Raw genomic sequence first — 21,169 nt, 5'->3', positions numbered from 1 at the left:
AGGCGTGCGGGCGGGCTCCTCTAGGCAGTACCTGGCAGCAGGGCACGAGGAGAAAGGTTTTGAGCACCGCTGGGAGCAGCGGCCAGCAGAGCAGAGGTGCTGTCTCTGGGGCAATGTGCTGTTTGCCAAGAAAACTCAGTCCAAGTGAAACCCGCTTCTCTTCCCATCTGCGTTTTTGCAGCTTTTCTTTTACTGAAAAACAGCTACCCCAGAGGGGAAGTGTGCGCAGGGGTGAGCGAGTGCAACGGTTCCAGGGCTCCAGATGATGGGGAGGGAGCATCCCCATTTCCCTGAGCATGGCAGTGCCCAGCTGGGCAGGCACACGCCGCGTTCAGAAGCAGCAGCAGGGAGCCAGTGCTGTGGCACGCAGAGCCATGCAAGTGCTGCTGAGCACCTGGGACTTCGTCTTGGGGCTGGGTAGAGACTTCCATTTGCATCGTGTCTGACTTCAGGCCAGTAAACCTTTCATCCAGCCCAACTGTTGTGGTATCTGTTTATCCTACATATTTTATAGACTCTGTTCTGATGCTTGTTAAAGTGTTGGAAAACACCCTGTTAAGATGTTGCTGGTAGCCTGTCTGCAGCCCTCCACTTGCAGCTGTAGCAGTGAGAGCCCAGCAAGGCTGCAGTCTGAATCTGCAGAACCTGGAGAGGAAAAGAAATTGCAGCTTATTGCTTTACGGTCGTGAGAGAATGATCTCAGAAAACCTTTTGTGAACCAGGTTATTAGAGTTACACATCTGCCACTTCAGCTTTATCCCAGATCTAGCCTGCAAAGAAACACTGCTTCCTAGCACGCGGTGGATTCCCCCGTGGTGTTATCTGAGGGTTCCTGTTTCCTCTGCCTCAGTGTCCAAAGGATATGTGACGTCAAATCCCTGTTTTAAACCTCTGTATCAGCCAGCCTGCACTGCACACAGGTTGAGTTTTTCAAGGAGATTTGACAACTGAAAGGAACAGAAAAAAGCTTAGACATATTCTGTATCTGTAGGTGCAGTTACCTGGAGTTGTTGGGCTGGGGTTGAGAGGTAGTTTGAGTGGTAACTTGGCATACGTGATCTCATGGGCAGAAGAGAGGTGGGAGGGTCCTGGGCACATGATAGAAACAATTTACCCCATGGTCACTGGGTTAATTACCCCACATTTCCATTCCCAGTGTGTGCCATGCACATGCATGAAACTGTGCTTCAAACTTGGTACACAAGGATCTTCTTGCAAATTTTGATCTTCCTTTTTCTTTTTCCCCTCCCATTTTCTTTTTCTCTTTCCTTTTTAATACTGTAACATTTGTCCAACTACTTGCAAGAGGAAGAAATGGGTAAGCACAGCTTTCCGTAACATATGAGAGTAAGGTGATGGAAGGAACTCAAATGTTGACAGCCAGAAAGCATAGCAGTGATGTGTGTAATAGAGTGAATCGCTGTAAATCTGCTTTTTCCCTTGGTGCTCTAGTAATTTTGCTTTGCTGGTTATTTTAGTTTGCCAGTGACTGTTCCACTAGCAGTAACCAAGTTTTTGACTCCTAAAAAAAAATATTTGAGGAGAGTGGAGTGTGTAAATGAACCCACTTGAAGCTTGGATTTGTACAGTCTATGTGATGCCAATGAAATTGGGTCATTGTTTGGGGGGACACTTTGCTGGATAATAAACTAAAGTGAAGAGGCATGGAAAGTTGATTGGCACTGTTTCTTCACTACAGAGACAGAATTCTTTTTGCTTTCAATCATTTATCTGGTCATCAATTATGAAAAAAGCAATATGAATAAAATTTTGTCTTTATTTTCTGCTCTTGTTCTAGTTTACATTCTAGTGTTCTCAGAAATGACCCGGGATCCAGGCGATCTAGTAGCTCCACTATGCTGGATGGAGGAAATATTGGAAAGTTTGAGTTTGAGATCACGGACTTCTTCCTCTTTGGTTCTCCCCTGGGTCTGGTTCTTGCACTACGAAAAACTGTCATTCCAGCTCTTGACAGTAAGTCCTGATGTAAACTGTTGAGCTCACTGAGTAATCCAGTAAAAAACAAATATTTATGTATAACACTTATTGCACCATAAGGAATCAGATCACTGTATGCTCTAGCCGACACTGATGATACAATTTATTTGTCATTTAGTTCAAAACATTAAAAATACTGGGAAATTTTTGAATCTGTACATGATGTGCTGATAAATTGTTTCCATTGATTAAACTGGAAGATGAGGGAGATGATAAATCTTCAGTGCTTTTTCTGTTTTTGTAAACTTGACTGTTATCTGTTTTACAGACAAATATTTACAGTAATCTAACAAATAACCATGTGATATTTGAATATTTTTTTCTCCATCTCTTCAGTCTTTCAGCTCAGACCAGCTTGCCAGCAGGTCTATAACCTGTTCCACCCTGCAGACCCATCTGCTTCACGCCTCGAGCCTCTTCTGGAGAGAAAGTTTTACCTTTTGCCCCCCTTTAATATTCCCCGTTACCAGAGGTTCCCACTGGGTGATGGCAATTCTGCTGTTCTGGGTAAGTCACTTCAGATTCATATTAGCAGTCTGAAGGGTTATATCCACACTTCACATGAGGTTATCAAAGCAATTGGAAAGGCCAAGAAAGGGAATTGGCCCCGTAATGTTAACCTTGTTCCTGCTTTATCAAAAGTAGTTTTCTTCCAACAAAATCAGCGCCTTGTGACTCCAATGCCTAACATGTGTCACACAAAGGCCATCAGCTGCTGAGAGTCAGAATGTGGTGACCTCTCTTTGAAGGTCCCTGCTTAACACCCAAGCTGGTGCTTGTGGTTGGGACTGGATGAAGCATGATTAACTTGGCTGAGTTTCAGGACCTTGATGTTTGGGACGCCAGTGAAGACTGGAAGGAGCAGAGTCAATAGTGACATCATGAGATGATTTACTTGGTTGCACCCTTTGCTTTTTCATGGAACCAGCCAAAGGACTGGCTACTGCCCACGGGTGGGCTGGTGACAGTGCCTTGCCTTTGCCACCTTGCCAGTGAGACACTGTTTTCCTAGGATACCTAGGATTCCTCTGCCATCAGTGGCCTTTTCACTTGCTCTAGCCCAATTGCAGCAGTAACAATGTCTAAAATGGCTGTCTGCATGTCCTTTTGGCTGCCTGGGTTGCATCTGAAGCAATTGTGTCCTGACCATGCCCTGCCTCAGCTCCCATTACATCAGTGCTCTCGCAGTTGATCTAATTAAATAAATTATATTTCCTACCATCTTCACCTCACTTCTGTGCCTAGACTCTCATAGTCTGTTGCCATTTCAGTGCAAGATCTCATTGCAAGGAGCTCTTCAGGAAGCTTGTGAGAAGCTTTCTGCACTGTGCAGAACTAAATTTGACCTTTCTGCTTCACCTAAAGCTTTGGCTCCCTGCAGGGTCAAGGCTTTGGGGCAAGAAGAAGAATTTCACCATAATTTTTCCCTTGTTCTAGGTTGTTAGTCAAAGGCTACTTACAGTAAACAGAGCAACTAAGAGTCTCTACTGTAAAACTAGATTCACAGCATACAAGAAATCATGCTGGCAAACCAGAGTCAAATACAAAAGCCATCAGCTAGAAAGACTGGGACTTTTTTTCTCTAAAACTCTGGTAACTTCCCATTTATTTAATCATGTAGGACCAAATGAAGAGAAATATATATCCAGAGGTGAATAAAAAATTGATGCTCTGCATCACATTTAAACTGAAAATGCAGAACAGTGGTCTTGTATGTATCTGTATCTTTAAGGATTGTTTTAATTGCTGAATCTGATTTGTTTAAATGGGCATAAACTAAAATCCATGTTTAATGGAGTGAATAAAATACTTTCTGCAGGCCCTACTCACTCATCAAATTTAGCAAAGATCTTGCTGCAACACTCTTTAAAAATGGATCCACCCACAACTGCATTTGTACCCAGTCCAGTTACAACAGCTCAGGGAATCTGTAGCAACTTGACAAGCAGATTTTTCTGGGGGTATGCTTTAGGTATCAGCTGCAAGTGGCTTCTTATAAAAATTAAAATAAAAATTCCTAAATACCTTCTTCCTCTTAACTATATTTCAAGTTCCCAGTTCTCAGTGAAGCCTGAAGCAAAAGCCCCATTGCCATTGAGCAACCTTCGTTCTGGTTATCATTCTGTGCAACAAGCAGTGATCTTATTAATTTACTGGGCCTCCCTGGACCCTTGTTAAGTTGGCTGTGTCTAAGTTTAGAGAGACACTTCTCTGTAATGTAATGGAGAGGAGTTACACAGCAATTAGCTCAACTCTGAGAAGGGTTGAACGATTTCAGAACCCTCTCCAGGTTTGAGCTTTGTTATTAAGAGATGCTGCTTTACCATGGTGAATAGAACTGACAAAAAAGCACCTTTAAATTCTCTTCTTAAGTAAGATGAAGCCTCTTCGTTAGCTTATCATAAAGAAACAGACTATTCCTTTCCATTAGAGTAAAAATTATGTTGAGATTTATGCATTACCCAGAAGGGCTGTTCTGACCATGATTTGCAAAGCCACTGCTAAAGCAGGAGCATTCACCGTAGGGTGCTCCAGAAAAGTTAATTGTTGCTATAATTAAGAGATACGATTTGGTGATCATGTGCAATTCAGGTGCTCAATTATAATTAGTTATGTACTAAACATTCTGTAGCACTATTTGTGTGTATCTCCTTGCACAGATAGCTGGCTTTTTATTTATTTATTTATTTTGGTCCAGGGCTCAGGAAGCCTCTTAGACTTCTGTTTTGCCATCTGTACTAAATGCTGGGTCCCTGTTTGATTACAACCAACGTGCAGAGTGAAATCAAATTCACATCCCTGCTTACTCCCGTGCTTTGCACTGTGTAGGCTGTGAGTCTGATTCAAGTAAATCTCCCTTAGAGCATATATTTTTTTTTCTCCTTGTAGTAAAAAAAAGATTTCTCTGGATCTGCTGGGTATTTGTGAATTCAGCTCATTTGGAGGAGCTGGTTAAGAGACTCCTTTTTCTTTTGTGGTTGAAATGCCATCATTTTGCTCTCCTCTGCTACCAGTTAATCTCTCTGATGTGGGTCTATTTGGAAAGTCACCCATGTTTTGTTTCTTTTCCTCTATTTGAAGGTTTTCCTTTCATTGAAGACCCTGACTCATAGTTGAAGTGCTCAGTTGTAACTGTTTGTATGTTAACACTTTGTGGCCGCATGTCTGTTGTTCTTTGTCCTTCTGTTTTTTTGTTTTTTGTTGTTTTTTTATTTTCCCATCTGCTTCTAGTTGAGACAATCCAGAACAATCCCATCCTCCTCATGGAAAGTAGCCCTCTGGGTGCTCTCCAGCACCAGGACAGCTTCATGGAAACAAGTATCCCTGTTCCCGTACTGAATTGGCAAGATGTTTCCAATAAAAGTGCCGGTTTTGCTGAGTGTGTGTAATCTACACTTTTGTATTGTTGTCTTGGGTACTTGGGGTGCTTTTTGGAGATCATACTGTTACCTCCTGGAGCTGAAATCTTCACGCTGTGTCTCAGGCTGTGCCACATGAACAAACTGCATGGGATCGTGCTTGGGGTCTGGGAGACCCAGCAGGAAAAAGAATGAGTTGGCATTACAGTGCTCAGTTTGGAAGGGGAGACTGCTGCCACATGCTCAGTTTTTTTCCTTCTGTGGTGGCTGTGCTGCTGGGAAGAGGCTTTGGCACGGAGATGTGGAGTCCCCAGGTGGCCCTGCTCGTGTGCAGGATCCCCTGGGAACAGTTTGGTTTGTCCACAGCGTGCAGCTCCCCAGCACTCAGCCACGCTGCACCGTGGCCAGAAATGTAATGCCTGTCAGACCAGGTTTTGTCCATTTGAGCATCTTGTGTTTGGACAGTGCTTGTGGCTCTGCTGAATACACTGACTGAGGCTTTCAGACCCCAAGGTAGCTGTATGTGTTGGCTTTTGAAAATTAATTTCGCGACTTCTGCCTTAAAAGCAAACTTTGACGCATTCGTTTTGCCTTATTTTACTGTTGTAAATGCTGCATGGCCTCATTTATTCTGGTGGTGGCTGGTGCTGCATCGTGATTTTAATGAGATTTGATTTTGTTTTGGTTCTTTCTTTCCCATGTCTTACTTGCCCATTCTCACCTTTTTTTTTAATTATTATTATTTTGCATTGGGAGCCTGATTCAGCTGCCTTTTATTTATTTATTTGTTTAACAAGCTGACCCTTGCTGTTCATGAGCAGTCCAGTACGTTATGTGGTCATACAGGATGGCAACATCGCTGACTATCCCAGATAGTCTCTCCCTGATGGTTTTCAGGTGTGCAGTTGCCATGTTGCCCGTGCTGTGATGTTCTGTAACAAAGCAGAGGGAAAGGATCTGGCACTATTAATTAATCACTTCGGAGGTCGCTGATGAAATGCCCGTTAGCTGTTATCTGATACATCCTGCTGGCAGGACAGGGCTTTCAGAAGCTTCTCTGCTCTCTACCCTGTGTTTCAAGAGCACGATGTGGCCAAGCAGTGCCTGGTGTGACTGCAGCAGGTGCTGATTCCCAGTTCAGCCACTGGGAATGGATCTCCAGAATCATAACAACTTAAGGACAACTGAAATTTGTGTGGAAATTTGTGTGGCTCTTGATCTCAGGGTAGCAATTGCAGAGTGCCCAGCACTGGCTGGTGACTGGTGCAGGCAGGGTCTGGCCTGTGCTGGGCAGCTGGCTGGCTTCTTTGGTTTTTTATTGAACCTTCCATATCTTCAACTGCTTTCAGTACTCCCTGCTTCAGTGGCACAGCTCAGCCTGCAAAGAGCATATACTGAAATGTGCCATTTGGATGCCCCAAGGACTTCACTCGGTGCCAGCAGTACATTAGAAGGATGGCCCGGTGCCGTTCACTGAGTGCGAAACAATTAGTAAGAACATTGACGAATGGGTCCATAAACAAAAAGGTACAGCACTGAAATGAGTATTAAAGAGCCATAGCCAGGCAAAAACAAAGTGATTTTGCTTCTTACAGCAGCTCTTGCAGAAGTGCAGTTAAATCTCAATTCATGCATCGGTCTGACGGGTGCTGCCAGGAGAGGGGTGCTCAGGGTGCCACTCAGGCCAGGTCTCCAGCTTCGGGAGCTTCCTCGCTCTGGTGAGGTCTGCTCTCAGACATGGTACAAAGCACGTTTCAGCCAGCTCAGCAAACCAGTGGCACCTCTGTCCACCTCTATCTATGTCCTGAAGGAACAGCTAAACTTGGTGGTTGATGGCTAAACTTGATCTTTCTGGTGCTGGTCCTGTTCCAGGCATCTGGATTGGGTTGGAAGTGTTTGCTGGAGAAACCTCGCAGGCTGCCACCTGTGAAAAGCAGAAAGCAGGGCCCTTCTGGAGCAGGAGCTGTCGCAGGGGCTTGGTCACTTTGTGCCGCTGTGGCAGCATCTGCTGCATCCTGCCCTGGTCACATCATTCCCAAAGACAGCCCCCTTGGTTTCCAAAAGGCAAGAACCTTCCTGCCCAAGGGATTTGGTACAAAGAATACAGAGTTTAGGAAAAATGTTGTTAGTTTGTTTCTTTGTGTTTTTTTGTTCTCTTTTTTTTTTTTCCTGTGGGTCAGGTCACAGGTTTTTATCTGGAAGTTGCTGTCACAGCAGCTTTGGGGTTGAGGAAGCCTGGCTAAAGGGGCAGTTTTCTGTCCACGTTTCCTGCCCTGCTTCTTCCTGGCCCTCATTTTTCTTAGAAACTGTAATCTTTCAGCAACAGAGGGTGCATAGCTTGGGAAAAGGGAGAAACATAACAGTCACCCAAGTGGGCTGGACGCAGGAACAGTGCAGTCGGGCTGCACATCAGCCCCTGCAGAGCAGATTCCTGCCACCAGCACATAGCTCAGTAACAGTAAAACAGATTCGGTTTTTATACAAGTGGAGAAAGACTCCTGTGTGACACTAGCTAGCATGGTGCTGGAGGGGTTGTTGAAGTGTTTTTTGTGTGTTGATTTGTTTTGTTTTTTCTTCAGACTCAAAAATCCACAGCTAGACACAGAAAGCCAGATGACTAAGAAAGCAAGCCCAGAGTGCCACTGTTTTTAACTTTATGTACTTTCCAGCTCCCGGGCCCATGAAAAAAGGAGGTAAAAATCACACAGAGCTAAGGGAAGATAAGCTAACAGAGCCAGAGCCGTGATCAACCCATTTGGCCCAGCCTTTCCTCCTGTGTAGCATTGGTGTAAGACTCCAGCTGCTTCCTAATTCAAGCCACAGATGTTGATTTTTAAGGGAGAAAAAGAAGTTCAGGCCTCGCTGGTAGGTGCAAGCTAAACCCGAGCCTGGCATTTTTCCTAGTCGGACAAAGCCAAACCTCTCCATGCATCTGACCAAGTTCAGGGGAGCTGACAGTCATCACCTGTGCTGATGTTAGGGCACCCGTGTGATGGGAGAGATTATTGCAGAAGGATCTCACAGTCTGTACAGGCAAGGAGAAGAAGGGGTAACCTGGAGAGGTGAGAGGGCTGTGCCAGGTCTTGCAGCCAGTAGGTGCCTGCAGTGGGAGTGAGACCCCTTACCCTGTCTGTGGGGTTGAACTCAGCCAGCTCCTGGCTTGGCTCATGTTTCCCAAGCACAGCCTCTGGTCGAATTGTCTCTCCTGCCTCGTGCTGGAGCTTTCTGCAGTAAGAAAACTGCTGGCCTAGTGGGGCTGGCTGGGCTGTGGATGCTGGTAGCAGCCTTGACAGCCAGCAGCTTGAGGCAAGGTGAAAAGTGGAGGAAAGTGCTGAGAAAGTGATGCTGGTAATGGCCTTTCAGGCACAACGTGGGCAGTGTGTGAAGCTCATCATCAGGTCAGGCTCCCGCTAGGACTCAGATCTTGCAGTCCACAAAGCTTTTACACAGAGCAGCTTGTGGCCTGATTTTCCCTGCAGAGAACAGAACTCTTTTACTGACACTTATCTACACATTTTCTGCTTCATACATTCTCTTTCCCTCCGCTGCAGCAGGATTTGTGTGGGCACAGACACTGCTGCTGTGAACTGAAAGATCGGAGGAAGCAGAGCAGTAGCCCCAAGCAAAAAGATCTGTATTAAAATAAACCAGTTGCCAAAACAACGCCTCGTGTCAGCCGCACGCTGGGATCAAATCCAGGGATTGCCAAACTGGCTGAAGTAGGCGGAGGATGTTGGTGCGGGGGAGTAATTTACTTGTGTTCCCCGTGGCATCCGCTGCCCAGCTGGGCACAAACTTTTGCCCTGTCTGGAAAAAAAAGCTCAGATGCTGCTACTCAGGTACAACAGAGATGGGCAACATTAAAGCAGTAGTAAATAGCTTTGCTTTTGCATGTTACTGTCATACCTGTGTTGCCTGCTGTGAAGCACGTGGTATTGGCACCACAAACCCTCTGCAGTGCAGGATGTCCCAGAGACGTTTAATTTGGCCTCAGAGCATCCACAGAGGGGTGGGTGCTCATACCACTGTTACAGGGGGAAAAATGAAATGCAGAGATTTTATCTTGACTTTCAGCATCTCTTGGTTTGCCAGTCCTGAATGTTTTTAGGTCCGTTTCCCCCTAATACATGTATAAGGGCCACGTGAGCATGCCTTTAAATCCTCCTTTTCTGTATTTATGTACTAGAGGGTTAAGCCACACTTGGTAAACCTCAGGTTGAGATCTAAAATCCAGACTTGCACATTGTACACAAGAAGCTCTGTTTTCACAGAGACTGAGCGCTCCCCGATCCACCAACACCGATTGGAGATGTAAGTGCTCAGCACCAGGCTCCTTTTTCCTCAGTAGCCCCTGTTTTAGTTTAACGAGTGTTGGCTGTATCCATCAGCAATGATGTACAAGTTCAAATTTAGTCCATGCCAGGCATGAAAATGTTTTCTTGATGTTTTTTTGCATTAATGCTTCTATCTTGGAGATGTTCATTTAAGTCTAAATGTTTCAAGAAAACAAATATCCCTTTTTAAAGGTTGTTTTTTTGTTGTTGCTGTTCTCCTTCCCCTGGTTATTATTTTGTCTCAGTGTGAATATATAAAGTTGTATATATTCACATCTGTATGTATGACACATGCTTCTGTTCTTGCTGCTTAAATAAGTCTGCCTGGATTTTTGTTTGGGGTTTTGGATTTGTTTTTTTTTTTTTTTAGCTAATTATTTTGCTTTTCTCAATCAAAGACTGCTCTTCCTGCCACATGCCTCTTTGCCTGCTGTGGTGTTTGCTTCCTTTTCAAACTAGAGCTCCAATGAAATGTTTTTCATTCCGATCAGTTTTGAAAGGTTTTTTTGCATCTACGAGCCTTGTTTGCCTCCTCTTCCTCCTCTCAAGTTCATCTTGCCCAGCCTCTGTCTGTTGGTCTAATATTTTGATTTCCCTGTTTCAACTTTGTAGCAGATGTTGTTCAGTCTCATGGTGCCGTCTTCATGGAAAGCGCGTCCCTGTCCACCCCCATTTCAGCCCCTCAGTTCAGGGGCTTCCGGAGAGCCAGTGAGATCAGCATTGCCAGCCAGGTCTCAGGAATGGCAGACAGTTACACTGCTTCCAACATAGCCAACAGTAAGTGTTTCACCCCCTCCAACACTTCTACTCGCCACCACACCGCTGTCTCAGCGCCGTGCACCGAGCCGCCCCGCTCTGGCTCAGAGCCACGCAGCTTCTGTCCGTCTGTCTGTCTGTCTGGGGTATGCTGTCCATTTATAACCAAACCTGGAACTATTTCACCTTCACCTGATTGTGTCCTAGTCAGTGCTGCGTGTTATCGTCTCCCCTGGAGGAGCCAGTTTATGACACAGGGGCCATTGCCGTGTTATGCATGTTGGACTGTGCTGGTGATTATGGTGTAAATTGTTCAAAAATGGTAATAACTGATAACTCTGAGCGGCATTTGGCTGCTGTGTGGTGAGGGTTAACCCAAAGGGATGTTTGTGTGCTGCTGTTGATAAGAGTCTGGCAGAAGTAGTGGGGATCAGCGCTTGTAGATTAGTAATGCAGGATGTGGTGCGTGGCTTGATGCACATTACTTAAATGTGATCCACAAGAGGAGGGGACGAGTAAGCCCTTCTGTAATGCTGAAAGGCAGGAAAAGGTTTGGGTTATTTATTACTTCGCATCGAAAATTCAGCTCTTCTGTAGCCTGGAGGGCAGCTCCAAGAGTCAGTCAATTATGAGCCATGTCCCAGAGCAGAGTGAGGAGAAAAAGGATGGTTTTTTTATTTTTTATCAAAACCCGTATAACTTTACAGCTAACATGGTGAGGAACAACAGCCTTTGTTAGCAGTTCAGCCCGTTCCTCGTTTCAGCTGAAGGTGTGAGATTAACAGAATATATCCTCAGGGACCTCTGATAAACTCAGATGGAAAGAGGCTGAAAAACAAACAAATTTAAAAACCAAACAACCTTCAGCCCAAACTTTTGTCCCAGAAAGTGATGAAAACTTAGAGATAGTCCGTTCCCAGCACATTAAATTCCAGGGCTATGAACAATTTGCTTCATAATTAATTACTGAGCTTAGTAACGCTCCCTGAGGCAAGTGTGAGCTGTTGGAAGTCTGTGGGCACAGGGCAGAGGCTTCTTGTCCTGTTTGAGGCAACCTTTGCAGCAGGAACACACTACCTGCCCTTGGACAAATGAGCTTTTCTTCCCTGAAGCACATCCGAGAGCCGATGCTGTAAGCTCAACGTGCCTTCTTGTGTTCGTCCTGACGAGCTTTCTTGCTAACTTTTAATCTGCACGGGAGGAAGGCTTCTCGGCGAGAAGGTGTTTGTGTTGTGCTCATTTCACACCCACAGAGAGCTGCCAAGCTCAGCCGGCCCAGAAGGGAAGGTGGGGGCTGCCGTTGTTTGTTAGGAAGGGTTCATGGCAGGACGGTGCCTGAAGGCCCCGTGTGAGGCCCCGCAGCCATCCTGCCTCCGCCAGCTGAGGGCAGGGTCAGGCCTGCACGGTGCTCGTGCTGTGTAGGTGGGGAACCCACTGGTCAACGTGAGGGGCACCTTTTGCTGCCCTCGTGTCCGTCAGCACATCCCCCTGCCTGCCTGCAGAGATCTGGGCAGTCTTACAGCTTTCCTCCAGTTATTTTGACTTATGTTTTGTGGGAATTATTCCTGTGCATACTTCACAGCCATCAAAACCTGTCTGTGACACCAGAGGGGAGAAGTCTGGCCCTCAGCACATGTCTGGCCCTCCAGAGGTCCCACCAGGTGTGGGGAAAAGCTGCCGAAATGCTGGGCAGCACCCAGCCAGCAGCATAGGGTCTCACAGGGCACCTGTCCCCAGCACCTGGCCTGTGACCAGCCCCGTTCCTTCTCCCTGCTGTGCTCTCAGCCTCTTCCTTCACCTCCCCGTGCTGGCACAACCCCTCAGCCCCAGCCTTTCAGCTCATACACTCAATTTTGTTAGCGCAGCAGCAGCCTGAAGCTGATACACTGAGGGTTGGACGTGGCCTGCAGGCCACAAGGGTGCTGCAAAATGGTGCCTCCCTTCCGGGAGCCCTCCCCAGGGTGCAGCTTCCTCACAGCGTGAGCTTCTGGAGGATGGAAGTGGTGTTGCCTGCATCGTGTGTGCCATAAGAAGTATGATTTCTGTTTTTTTGTTTGCTTTTGTATTTATTTTTCTTTTTAGAAACCAAACACCACCTTAACCATTGTAGAGGGTTTAGCCTTCTGTCCCAACTTGCACTCCCTCACAAATCCCCCACCCAGACTTCATCCAAGAGACGCAGGCAGCATAAACACGATGAAGTCCCTTCAAAGGGAAGAAAACTCAAAGGGCCACCGAGTCAGGATGCAGACTGTGCTCTTCGGATACCCAACCTGGACATCAAGAAAGGTATTCTGGAGAGACCAGCTCCAGTCAACCTCCTCTTGTTCAGTGGTCACAGATCTTCACAACAAATCTATGCGCTTTCACTGAGACACTTGCAATTTCTGGTTGCATTTTAACAAGTACTTATGTCACTTTGCTCCAAAGGTCACTCATAAATAACACTGCTAACACCTGGCAAGAGCAGGAGTTCTTCTAGGCAGAGTTGTGGGGACAACGCTTCTGCCTCTACCACCCTCATGCTGTCTTTTGAGCACAGAAGAGTAAATCCTGGCTGCTTTGTACAAAGAATCTGGAGTCACCCAAGCTGAGGACTTGCATGAGAAATGAAAGGTTGGGACGTGACCAGGAGCTGCCAATTTGGAAGGCAGAAAGTCAGAAGTGGCTGCGAGGAGGTGCCTGTGTGATCTGGAAAAGCCGTGTTGATCCAGCAATGCCCTCCTCCTCTTTCCCTTGGCTCTTCGGAATCTCAAGGGCCGTTAGGATGGCCCCAGGTGGCCTGGGCATTCGGCACACCAGGTTTTGGGCCATGGGGAAGTGCTGATGCTGTAAGTCTCTGCACTTCACAGTGGTTGTGCTGGGCTCTGGAAGGAGCTGATGGGTCCATTTTTTAAGTTCAGCATCGGGGCTCATCACCAGCAGCTTTCCCTTAATAAGAAGGCTTTGTTGGATTGCACCTTATGCCTGGCAGCTTTCCTGGAAGTCCATATAAAGGGAAAATTGTTACAGAGAAAAACAAGTCAGAGGAAAAACTGCCAAAACCCCATCTTGCGACCTGCATGCAAACTCAGCTCTTCCTATTGCTGTCTTCACCTGACCCATCTTCTCCTTTCCACGGCTGCTCTTCCAGGCCAGAGGGTGCAGGAGCTGAGGGTTCCTCACTGCTGGGAGAGCTGCCCACGCCGTCAGGGTCAGAGGCTTTGGGCTGAAACATGCTTGTGTTGGAGCTGGAAAGGATGAGTGTGTCTTCAGGGCAGCATTGAAGTGTGGTGGTGTGCGAGTGGTGGCTGTCAGCCACTTGTGTGTGAGCTGTTCGGTGGAAGAAACTCTTCTGAATTTTCTGTGACCTTGCCCACCCAAATCTCGGTGCATTTTTCAGTCTCCCATGCAGTGGAGTCCCAGAGCCGCTGGGCCAGGTGTCTCTGTCACCTGCACCATGGTGGCCTCGGAAGGCAATGAGGATTTACTGGGGATTGCCAATCCTGGCAGCAAGAGCCATAGCACCCTGCCTTGTGGCACCTTTAACATCTCACGTGGGCTTCCAGCATTCATATCCTGTGCAGTGTGGCTGAGATCTGGGTGCCAAAGAGTCTTTCACTCCCTGGTGAGAGCTGAAGGAGTTTGAAGCAGGGCTGGAGATAACCTGGGCACACGCTGCAGTGGACAGAGCACGCACATCCTTCCTCCCACATCCCACAGGAGACAATTTTGTCTTCTGCTTTGGAACGCGGATTCCAAGGCTCACTGCACGTGAGCTTTGGATCCCTTCCCTGTGGTCCGGATTAATGGCAAGTTAATACCTGCCCTCTAGTACTTTCGTATGTCCTTAAATAAAGGAGAGCTCAAGTGCTGCTGCCTCCGTGTGTTCCTCCTTCAGGTTGAGCAGACAATAAGCCCTGGGTTGGTTGTTCCCTCTTAACAGTGCAACCATCTGGGGAGCAGCTTCCTGGCCTACCTGGAGCAAGGGGCCAGCGCCTTGAAATACCATTTGTGACAGACTGTGCATGCACATGAACCTGCTTTGAACGAATCTTTTCCTTCTAGTTGCTGCCAAATGGTGGGGAACCAAAAGGATCGACTACGCTCTCTACTGTCCTGATGCCCTGACAGCTTTCCCCACGGTTGCCTTACCTCACCTCTTCCACGCCAGCTACTGGGAGTCCACAGACGTTGTCTCCTTCCTGCTGAGACAGGTACGGTCATCCTCCCACCCTCATCTCCCTTGGGCTCTGTTTCTGCTGGGGGAAAAAAGGTGAGGAGGATTTTTTATTTTTTCGCTGTACCTTCCATTACTCTTCTTGATGCATAGAGCTGAGAAAATACTGTTTGTGCAGGTCCATCTTCTTCCCAGTTTTTTTTGTTTCTGACCTGTGTCGCTAGCAGAGCTGCTCCCATGCAAAATTAATGGATGGGTGCTGTTGCACCCAGTTTGTTCAGGTCTGGGTTTTGCCATCAAAGCAGGCTTTAGGCAGTCTCCCCAAGGAGCGTTGGAGTGAGACAAGCAGCCTGGGGCTGTTTCCCATCAGATCGCAGTGGCAAAAGACGGAGGCACTTGTTTTTTGCAAGTGAGCTGTTCTCTGTGTGTGAGTTTGGATCCCAAGTCTGAAACTTAAAGAAACTTCTTGGTGTCTAAACAGAAATAGCACCAAATTTGATAAAACCGAAGAAGTTCTGTATGAGTTTGACATGAGTTGATAAATAGGGCTGGGTTCCTCAGTTTCTGAGTTACTGCAGTCTCCTGTAGGAACCCAGACCATCGTCACTGTGCTGGGATTTTGTTTTTGTTCCTCCGGTACAAAGAAGTTCTCCTGGGGCTAGGTAAATGGGGATTTCTGCAGTCTGATGCCTCAGACTGTCAACCTAAATTTGGCCTGAGATTTAAATTCACTGTTTAAAATCTGTTTTTCCTCAACAATTTTTTTTTCTTCAGTTCCTTGGGGGATGAAAGGGTGTTATTTGCCTTACAAAGTATGAACCCCTTCAAGGAATGGTACTTGGAGCATGGAAGTGGAAAAAAACACAACAAAACAAAGAGCAACTCAGTGGATTGTGTTGCCCACTACGGCGCTTGGATTTGCTTTGTGTTAGCTCAGCTGTTAAGCTGTCCCCGCTCCCTTCCAGCCTCCTCGACTGCAGCTCTCAATTATTTATGACTCTGTTGGCAAACTTTCTTTCAGTGCTGTTTTCCAAATTGTGTGCGAACCATAAACAACAGAGATGTCGGTGCTGGTGGCAGCAGAGCAGTAGCGATAATCCAGCGAGACCCTTTCTTCTCTGCCTGTATCTCGCCCAGCGAGACGTCTCCGTGCTGGCACACACCTCGCCAGCTCAGCTGCTGTGAAACCACAGCCCCGCATCAAACTTAGCCCAGCGGGGCTGAAGGCAGTGAGGGACCCGTAATTGTGCCTGAGTGGGAACAGCCACGATAGTCTCACACGTGAAAGGCCCCCCTCCCAAAATATCACAGCCAATTACTCAGGATTCAGCCCAAACCTGGGGCTGCAGCACAGTGGGGTACTTCATTTCTTGCAGCTCTCTGTCTGCTCAAAGCCCTCCAGTGGCTGCCTCTGCAGTGTGGCACCCAGTGCCTGTCTCTACTCACTCATCTCTGCCTCGAGACTGTCATTTTTCTCATGCCCTCTCCTCTTTCTGTCCTTCCAGAGCACCACACCACTTCTTCCCCTAATAAGGACTTGTTTCTAATCTCTGGACAAAGTGTAAAAGAAAGCCGTTGGATAGTGTTAGCCTCCAAAGACTGAATCTTGTTAAAATAAGCCCAAGTGGGACTCAAAATAGATTCCTGATTTAAATAATTTTCGGTAAAACTTGTTATGTTGTTTGCCTTGGATTTCTGTGAAATCCCTCCCCAGCAAGCTCACCCTCCCTGGGGTCCTTTTTCTGTTTCCCGGGAAGAAAAAACAACTTCAGCTCTGCAAAGCGAGCTGGTCTGTGCCAGACCACTACTGCCTGGGTCAGCTGGAGAGCTGCTGACCCCACAGGCTGTGCTCGAGAGCTTGTAGAAGAGCTGACACATGCGAGTCTTCTTAATATTTTGGAGGGTCAGGGTCACAAAAGACTGCTGCCAGTTTTGGAGTTCTCTTTGCAGGGTCACCCCCCAGCCTTAGAGCAGCCTTTGAGACACCTCCTCGCCTTTGAAGTCTGTGGTGTTAGTCTTCCTTTTCCCTTCTGGGGTTGGTTGAAGAGCAACCTAGGTAGGATAAAACCCTCCTCTCTCTGGGTTCCTTCTCCATCCTTGCCTGTGTCCTGGCAGGCAGGAGCTGCTCCCAAAGGCTTGGGGACGTGACCTTGTCCCTCTTGGATCTCTGTTCCCATGCAGTGACACCTACTGGCTTGGAGATCAGTCCCTGCCGGACCATGGGACTAGTGAGTGCCTGCAGGAAGGGAGGTCTCTAAATGCAGCACTTTCTGCTGTGTTTGAGCCAGTTTTATACCTCCTGACAGTCTAAATAACTTGCCCTTTTTACCTGCATCCCAGCCAGGATTAAATGAGTGCTGGCCACAGACTTTGCTAGCTCAGAAGAAACCAATTTTCCCTGCTCTAAAGAGAGCAGCCTCTCAAAGTGCTAGCTGACAAGCCAAATGCCCAGCAGGAGAACTGGTCTGTCTCTGTCCAGGCACTGCCCTCCCTCAGCACAGGCTGGGGAGATGCGGAAAGCGCAGGCAGGAGGAGAGGGGACGCTGTGCAAGTGGCTGATCTGAGGATGGGGCTTGTCCTCCCACAGGTGATGAGGCACGAGAACTCGAGTGTGTTGGAGCTGGATGGGAAGGAGGTGTCCGTCTTCACCCCCTCCAAGCCCCGTGAGAAGTGGCTCCGCAAGAGGACACACGTGAAGCTGCGGGTGAGGGGGTCTGGGGGCTGCCTCTGCTGCGGCAGGGAGAGCTGTCATGTAGGGGGCTTCAGTTTGGGCTGCAGGAACAGTGCTGAAGGCGGCCACCGTGGGCACCTGCGTCTGTCCATGCTCTTGCCATATTATATAGACAGAGACATCATGCTGCTGATGTATGTTAGTGATATTTCACTCATAAAGTTGTGAAAAAGGCACCCGAAAGATCTGTATCAGCAAGGTCTTGGCCTTCACTCCGTGTAAAGTGCAGCGAGTGTGGCTGGAGGTCAGGGAAGGAGAAGCAGCTTCTTCCAAAGTTCAAGAACACAAGTCCTGTGTGAATGCCCTTCGTTCCCAGGAAATGTTTCTGATTCCTGAAAGAGGGCAGTTCTCTGCTAGAGCTGAAACAATGTCAGCAAATTTCTCTGGCAACTGTTTGTATTGCCTCTTAAATCGAAAGTGTAAGATCCAATGGACAGAAACAGAATTGCACATACAAATTGCCTTTTAAATGGGCTCTTCAGACACATACATTTTGTACCTGTCATTGGTGCAGGGCACAAAGTCTCACCTCCCCTGCAGGTCAAATTATTTTCTGAAGCTGAGAGCTGTGGGTGACCTGGGTGGGGAATGACAGAGAAACCCCCACACTGATTTGTGCAGTCACATTTGGCGTTCCCCTATGAGACTGTTCATCACTGAACCTTTTCCTTTTTTTTCTTCTTGACTTGTGCAGAATGTCGCAGCCAACCACAGGATAAACGACACCATTGCTAATGAAGATGGGCCCCAGACCTTAACTGGGAGGTTTATGTACGGTCCACTCGATATGGTCACACTCACGGGAGAGAAGGTACGGTCTGCTGGGGGGTTGTGCACCAAAGGGTTTCCTACCCTTGTGCCTTGGTCTAGCTGAACGAAGGGGCTTGGATGGAAGGTCCCTGTGCTTGGCCCGTTGTACAACTCATCTTTATCGCCGTTGTTGACCCAGACTTGCTGTGTTCCCAGGTGGACATCCACATCATGACCCAGCCTCCGTCAGGAGAGTGGGTTTACTTTGACACTGAGATCAGCAACAGCAGTGGCAGAATTTCCTACGTCATCCCTGAGAACCGGCGCCTGGGCATTGGCGTGTACCCTGTCAAGATGGTGGTCAGGTGATGTACCTTGGATGGCTGTGGCTTAGTTTGCAAGGGGATAAAAAAGGCTTGAAACAGGCCATGCGATTGCGTGACAAAGTCATAGACCTGCAACCCAGAATAAAAGAGGAATTTGATAATTGTAGAGTACGGTCCCTCCTTGCGTGGCAGCTCTGATTGTTGGGTGTGTTCAGAGCGCAGTTTACCAGCAACAGGAGCAAAATGATATGTACTCTGCAGCTATAAAAGGAAGATTCATGTTTTATTCTGCCTCTTACATCGTGAACAGGATGGTAATTGAGCTCTGGTTGCAGGAGCTTGCATGCCTTCTGCACCATAGGTGTATGGCCTCACTGTCATCTACGAAACTGCACAGCTGAGCATATTTTAAAGACTATAATCTTGTCCTTGAGAGGCAGAACTTTGTTCTCATGGTAATTCACAGACCACAAGGTTTCAGCTCAGCTCCAGTTGCTGGCATTCAGCTCTGGAAGGGGGAGAAGAGGAGCATCTTTTCAGTGGTGGAAGCAGCTATGTTCTTCTGGGAGTGTGTTTTGAGTCACTGATGGGCACTGACACCAGAGCATTATTTCCCATCCTACCTCAACACAGAGTCCTTCCTGCAGTGCCCATCACTGCTCTAACCAAGGGTAGCACAGCAGTTAGAGCCTTTGGGCCAGGTCTGGGGCTGCCTTGGGCTCGTGGTGCACTTTACTTCTGAAAGAACCTCGGTATCTTTATGCCTATAAATACCCGTTTCTCTTTCAGGGGTGACCACACTTATGCGGACAGCTACATCACGGTTCTGCCCAAGGGGACGGAGTTTGTGGTGTTCAGCATCGACGGCTCCTTTGCAGCCAGTGTCTCCATCATGGGCAGCGACCCCAAAGTCCGCGCTGGAGCGGTCGACGTTGTACGGTGAGCAGCAGGGCCTGGGGCAGTCAGTTTGCTTTGCCCGTAGCATTGCTCTAGGTCTGTAATCCACGGACTTGTGGGTTTTCTTCCAGGCACTGGCAAGACCTTGGCTACCTCATTATCTACGTCACAGGCCGCCCCGACATGCAGAAGCAGAGGGTGGTAGCGTGGTTAGCACAGCACAACTTCCCCCATGGGATCGTCTCGTTCTGCGATGGGCTCGTTCACGACCCGCTGCGGCACAAGGCCAACTTCCTGAAATCCCTCATCACGGACGTAAGCCTGTGCCTGCTGAAATATGATCGTAGCACGGGTTTAGATTGCTCCTTGTCCAATTGCCCCTGTCAGCACCAGTCTCTTGGCAGCAATGCGACCTGCAGTGGAAGATTAATCTCTGTTCATTTTATTTTCATCCTTTTATTGCTCCACAAAGTGTCTGTGCTGTTAAATTGTGTCATCTCCGCTCTGCACTGTCCCATCTCATCACCGATTCTTCCAATGCCAAATGCCAAGTGAAAGAGGGAGCGGTGCCTCCCCTTCCCTGCTCGTGTGCTCTTGTCACCTGCTCAGTGGCTTTCTGTCTGCCCATCGTGTAACCTGCGGGTCTGAGGTGCCCTTTGGAGGGCGTGGGGCTGCGGCAGGGAGTGGCCTTGCATCACCTGCCCCTGACAGGAGACTGCGTAGAGCAGCTTCCTGAGCATTCACCCCAGGGAGGCCGTAACATCACTCAGCCCAGAGGCTCAGAAAAGCTCCAAATAAAACAAGCTTTTCTCTGCCTGGCAAGCGAAGTAGCTGTCAGCATCCAGAGCACTCGTGCCCTGCCTTGAAGAACAGGGAACCCCTCGTTAACCCTTGGACTCTCATTTTGACCTGAGCCATGGAGGCAGGAGCAGCTGTCTCCGACTTGCTGCCACAAGGGCCGCGCTAGCTGCTCTCCCTTGTCCTCCGGGAGGACGAGTTTGTGACCAGGGCCAAAGAGGCCATATCCCCGGCTTGCCTGCAGCTCTGGGGGCAAAGCAGCCTGGTCTGTGGTGGCACCAGTGTCAGCACCTCCCCTGCTTCAACCCCCTGATGAAGGCTTTGGCCAGGAGCTGCTTTTGCTCTCCGCTGGGAGTGCAGGCAGATGAACCCCCGCAAGGCAGTTGTGTGTCACTGCCTATCCCTGCTCCTTCCGTCCCGCGGCGCTGAGCAGCGGTATCGCATGTGGCAGCACAGCCAGCGGAGGGGAAGGCTCCGTGCTGCTGCTGACTGCACAGGGGGCTGCAAAACTCTCCTCTCCCCTAGTGGCAAGCAGGCAGTGAAGTGTGCGGCATCCCTGCCCCCTGCGGACCTCAAGGCACGGCAGCCGTTCAGCCAGAGGAGATCTGCTGGCCTGTTGCTGTTATTCCTCTTGTTCCGGCCTGTAAACATCCCCGGCTCTGTTAATTAATGCTTTGCTCAGCGGTGCATTATCCAGCTGGGAACTTACATAAGTTATTGACCTGAGATTCCTACAAATGCTGTTCAGAAAAAGAAAAAAAAAAGCTGCCCTGCCTGTTGAGCAGCGAGGAGCAGCGCCCATATGTTCTGACCGCGTGTTGCTTTCTCTCCCTGCAGCTCCACATGAGGATCCACGCGGCATACGGCTCCACGAAGGACATCTCCGTGTACAGCTCCATCAGCCTCCCACCCACCCACATCTACATCGTTGGCCGACCCACCAAGAAGCTGCAGAGCCAGTGTCAGGTAGGAGCCGGCTCGTCAGAGCCCCCTGGGTGCTGCCCGAAAAGCCAAGGGCCTCCCGTGGGAGGGAGAGCAGCGGGGATTTGGTCACCCTAAAG

General features: G+C 48.4%; 1 protein-coding gene across 11 annotated transcripts in view; it reads left to right on the top strand.

Annotated features, from left to right (window-relative positions):
- Positions 1 to 21,169, top strand: part of PITPNM2 (phosphatidylinositol transfer protein membrane associated 2) — a 134,592-nt gene that overhangs the window by 108,662 nt on the left and 4,761 nt on the right. For 5 of the 11 annotated variants that reach the window (XM_068653848.1, XM_068653851.1, XM_068653849.1 and 2 more), the window contains 12 exons: positions 1,799 to 1,974; positions 2,335 to 2,505; positions 5,230 to 5,379; positions 10,304 to 10,468; positions 12,530 to 12,736; positions 14,495 to 14,643; positions 17,194 to 17,310; positions 18,032 to 18,148; positions 18,304 to 18,452; positions 19,203 to 19,352; positions 19,442 to 19,625; positions 20,946 to 21,074. In XM_068653848.1, the coding sequence (XP_068509949.1) occupies positions 1,799 to 1,974; positions 2,335 to 2,505; positions 5,230 to 5,379; positions 10,304 to 10,468; positions 12,530 to 12,736; positions 14,495 to 14,643; positions 17,194 to 17,310; positions 18,032 to 18,148; positions 18,304 to 18,452; positions 19,203 to 19,352; positions 19,442 to 19,625; positions 20,946 to 21,074 (1,864 nt within the window). The remainder of the gene's footprint in view (positions 1 to 1,798; positions 1,975 to 2,334; positions 2,506 to 5,229; positions 5,380 to 10,303; positions 10,469 to 12,529; positions 12,737 to 14,494; positions 14,644 to 17,193; positions 17,311 to 18,031; positions 18,149 to 18,303; positions 18,453 to 19,202; positions 19,353 to 19,441; positions 19,626 to 20,945; positions 21,075 to 21,169) is intronic. The other 6 variants (XM_068653853.1, XM_068653855.1, XM_068653854.1 and 3 more) reach the window with 6 other exon arrangements.

This window comes from Anas acuta, chromosome 17 (genome assembly GCF_963932015.1).
Source record: "Anas acuta chromosome 17, bAnaAcu1.1, whole genome shotgun sequence".
NCBI classification, from domain to species: Eukaryota; Metazoa; Chordata; class Aves; order Anseriformes; family Anatidae; genus Anas; species Anas acuta.
This window is presented reverse-complemented; position numbering and strand designations above follow the sequence as displayed.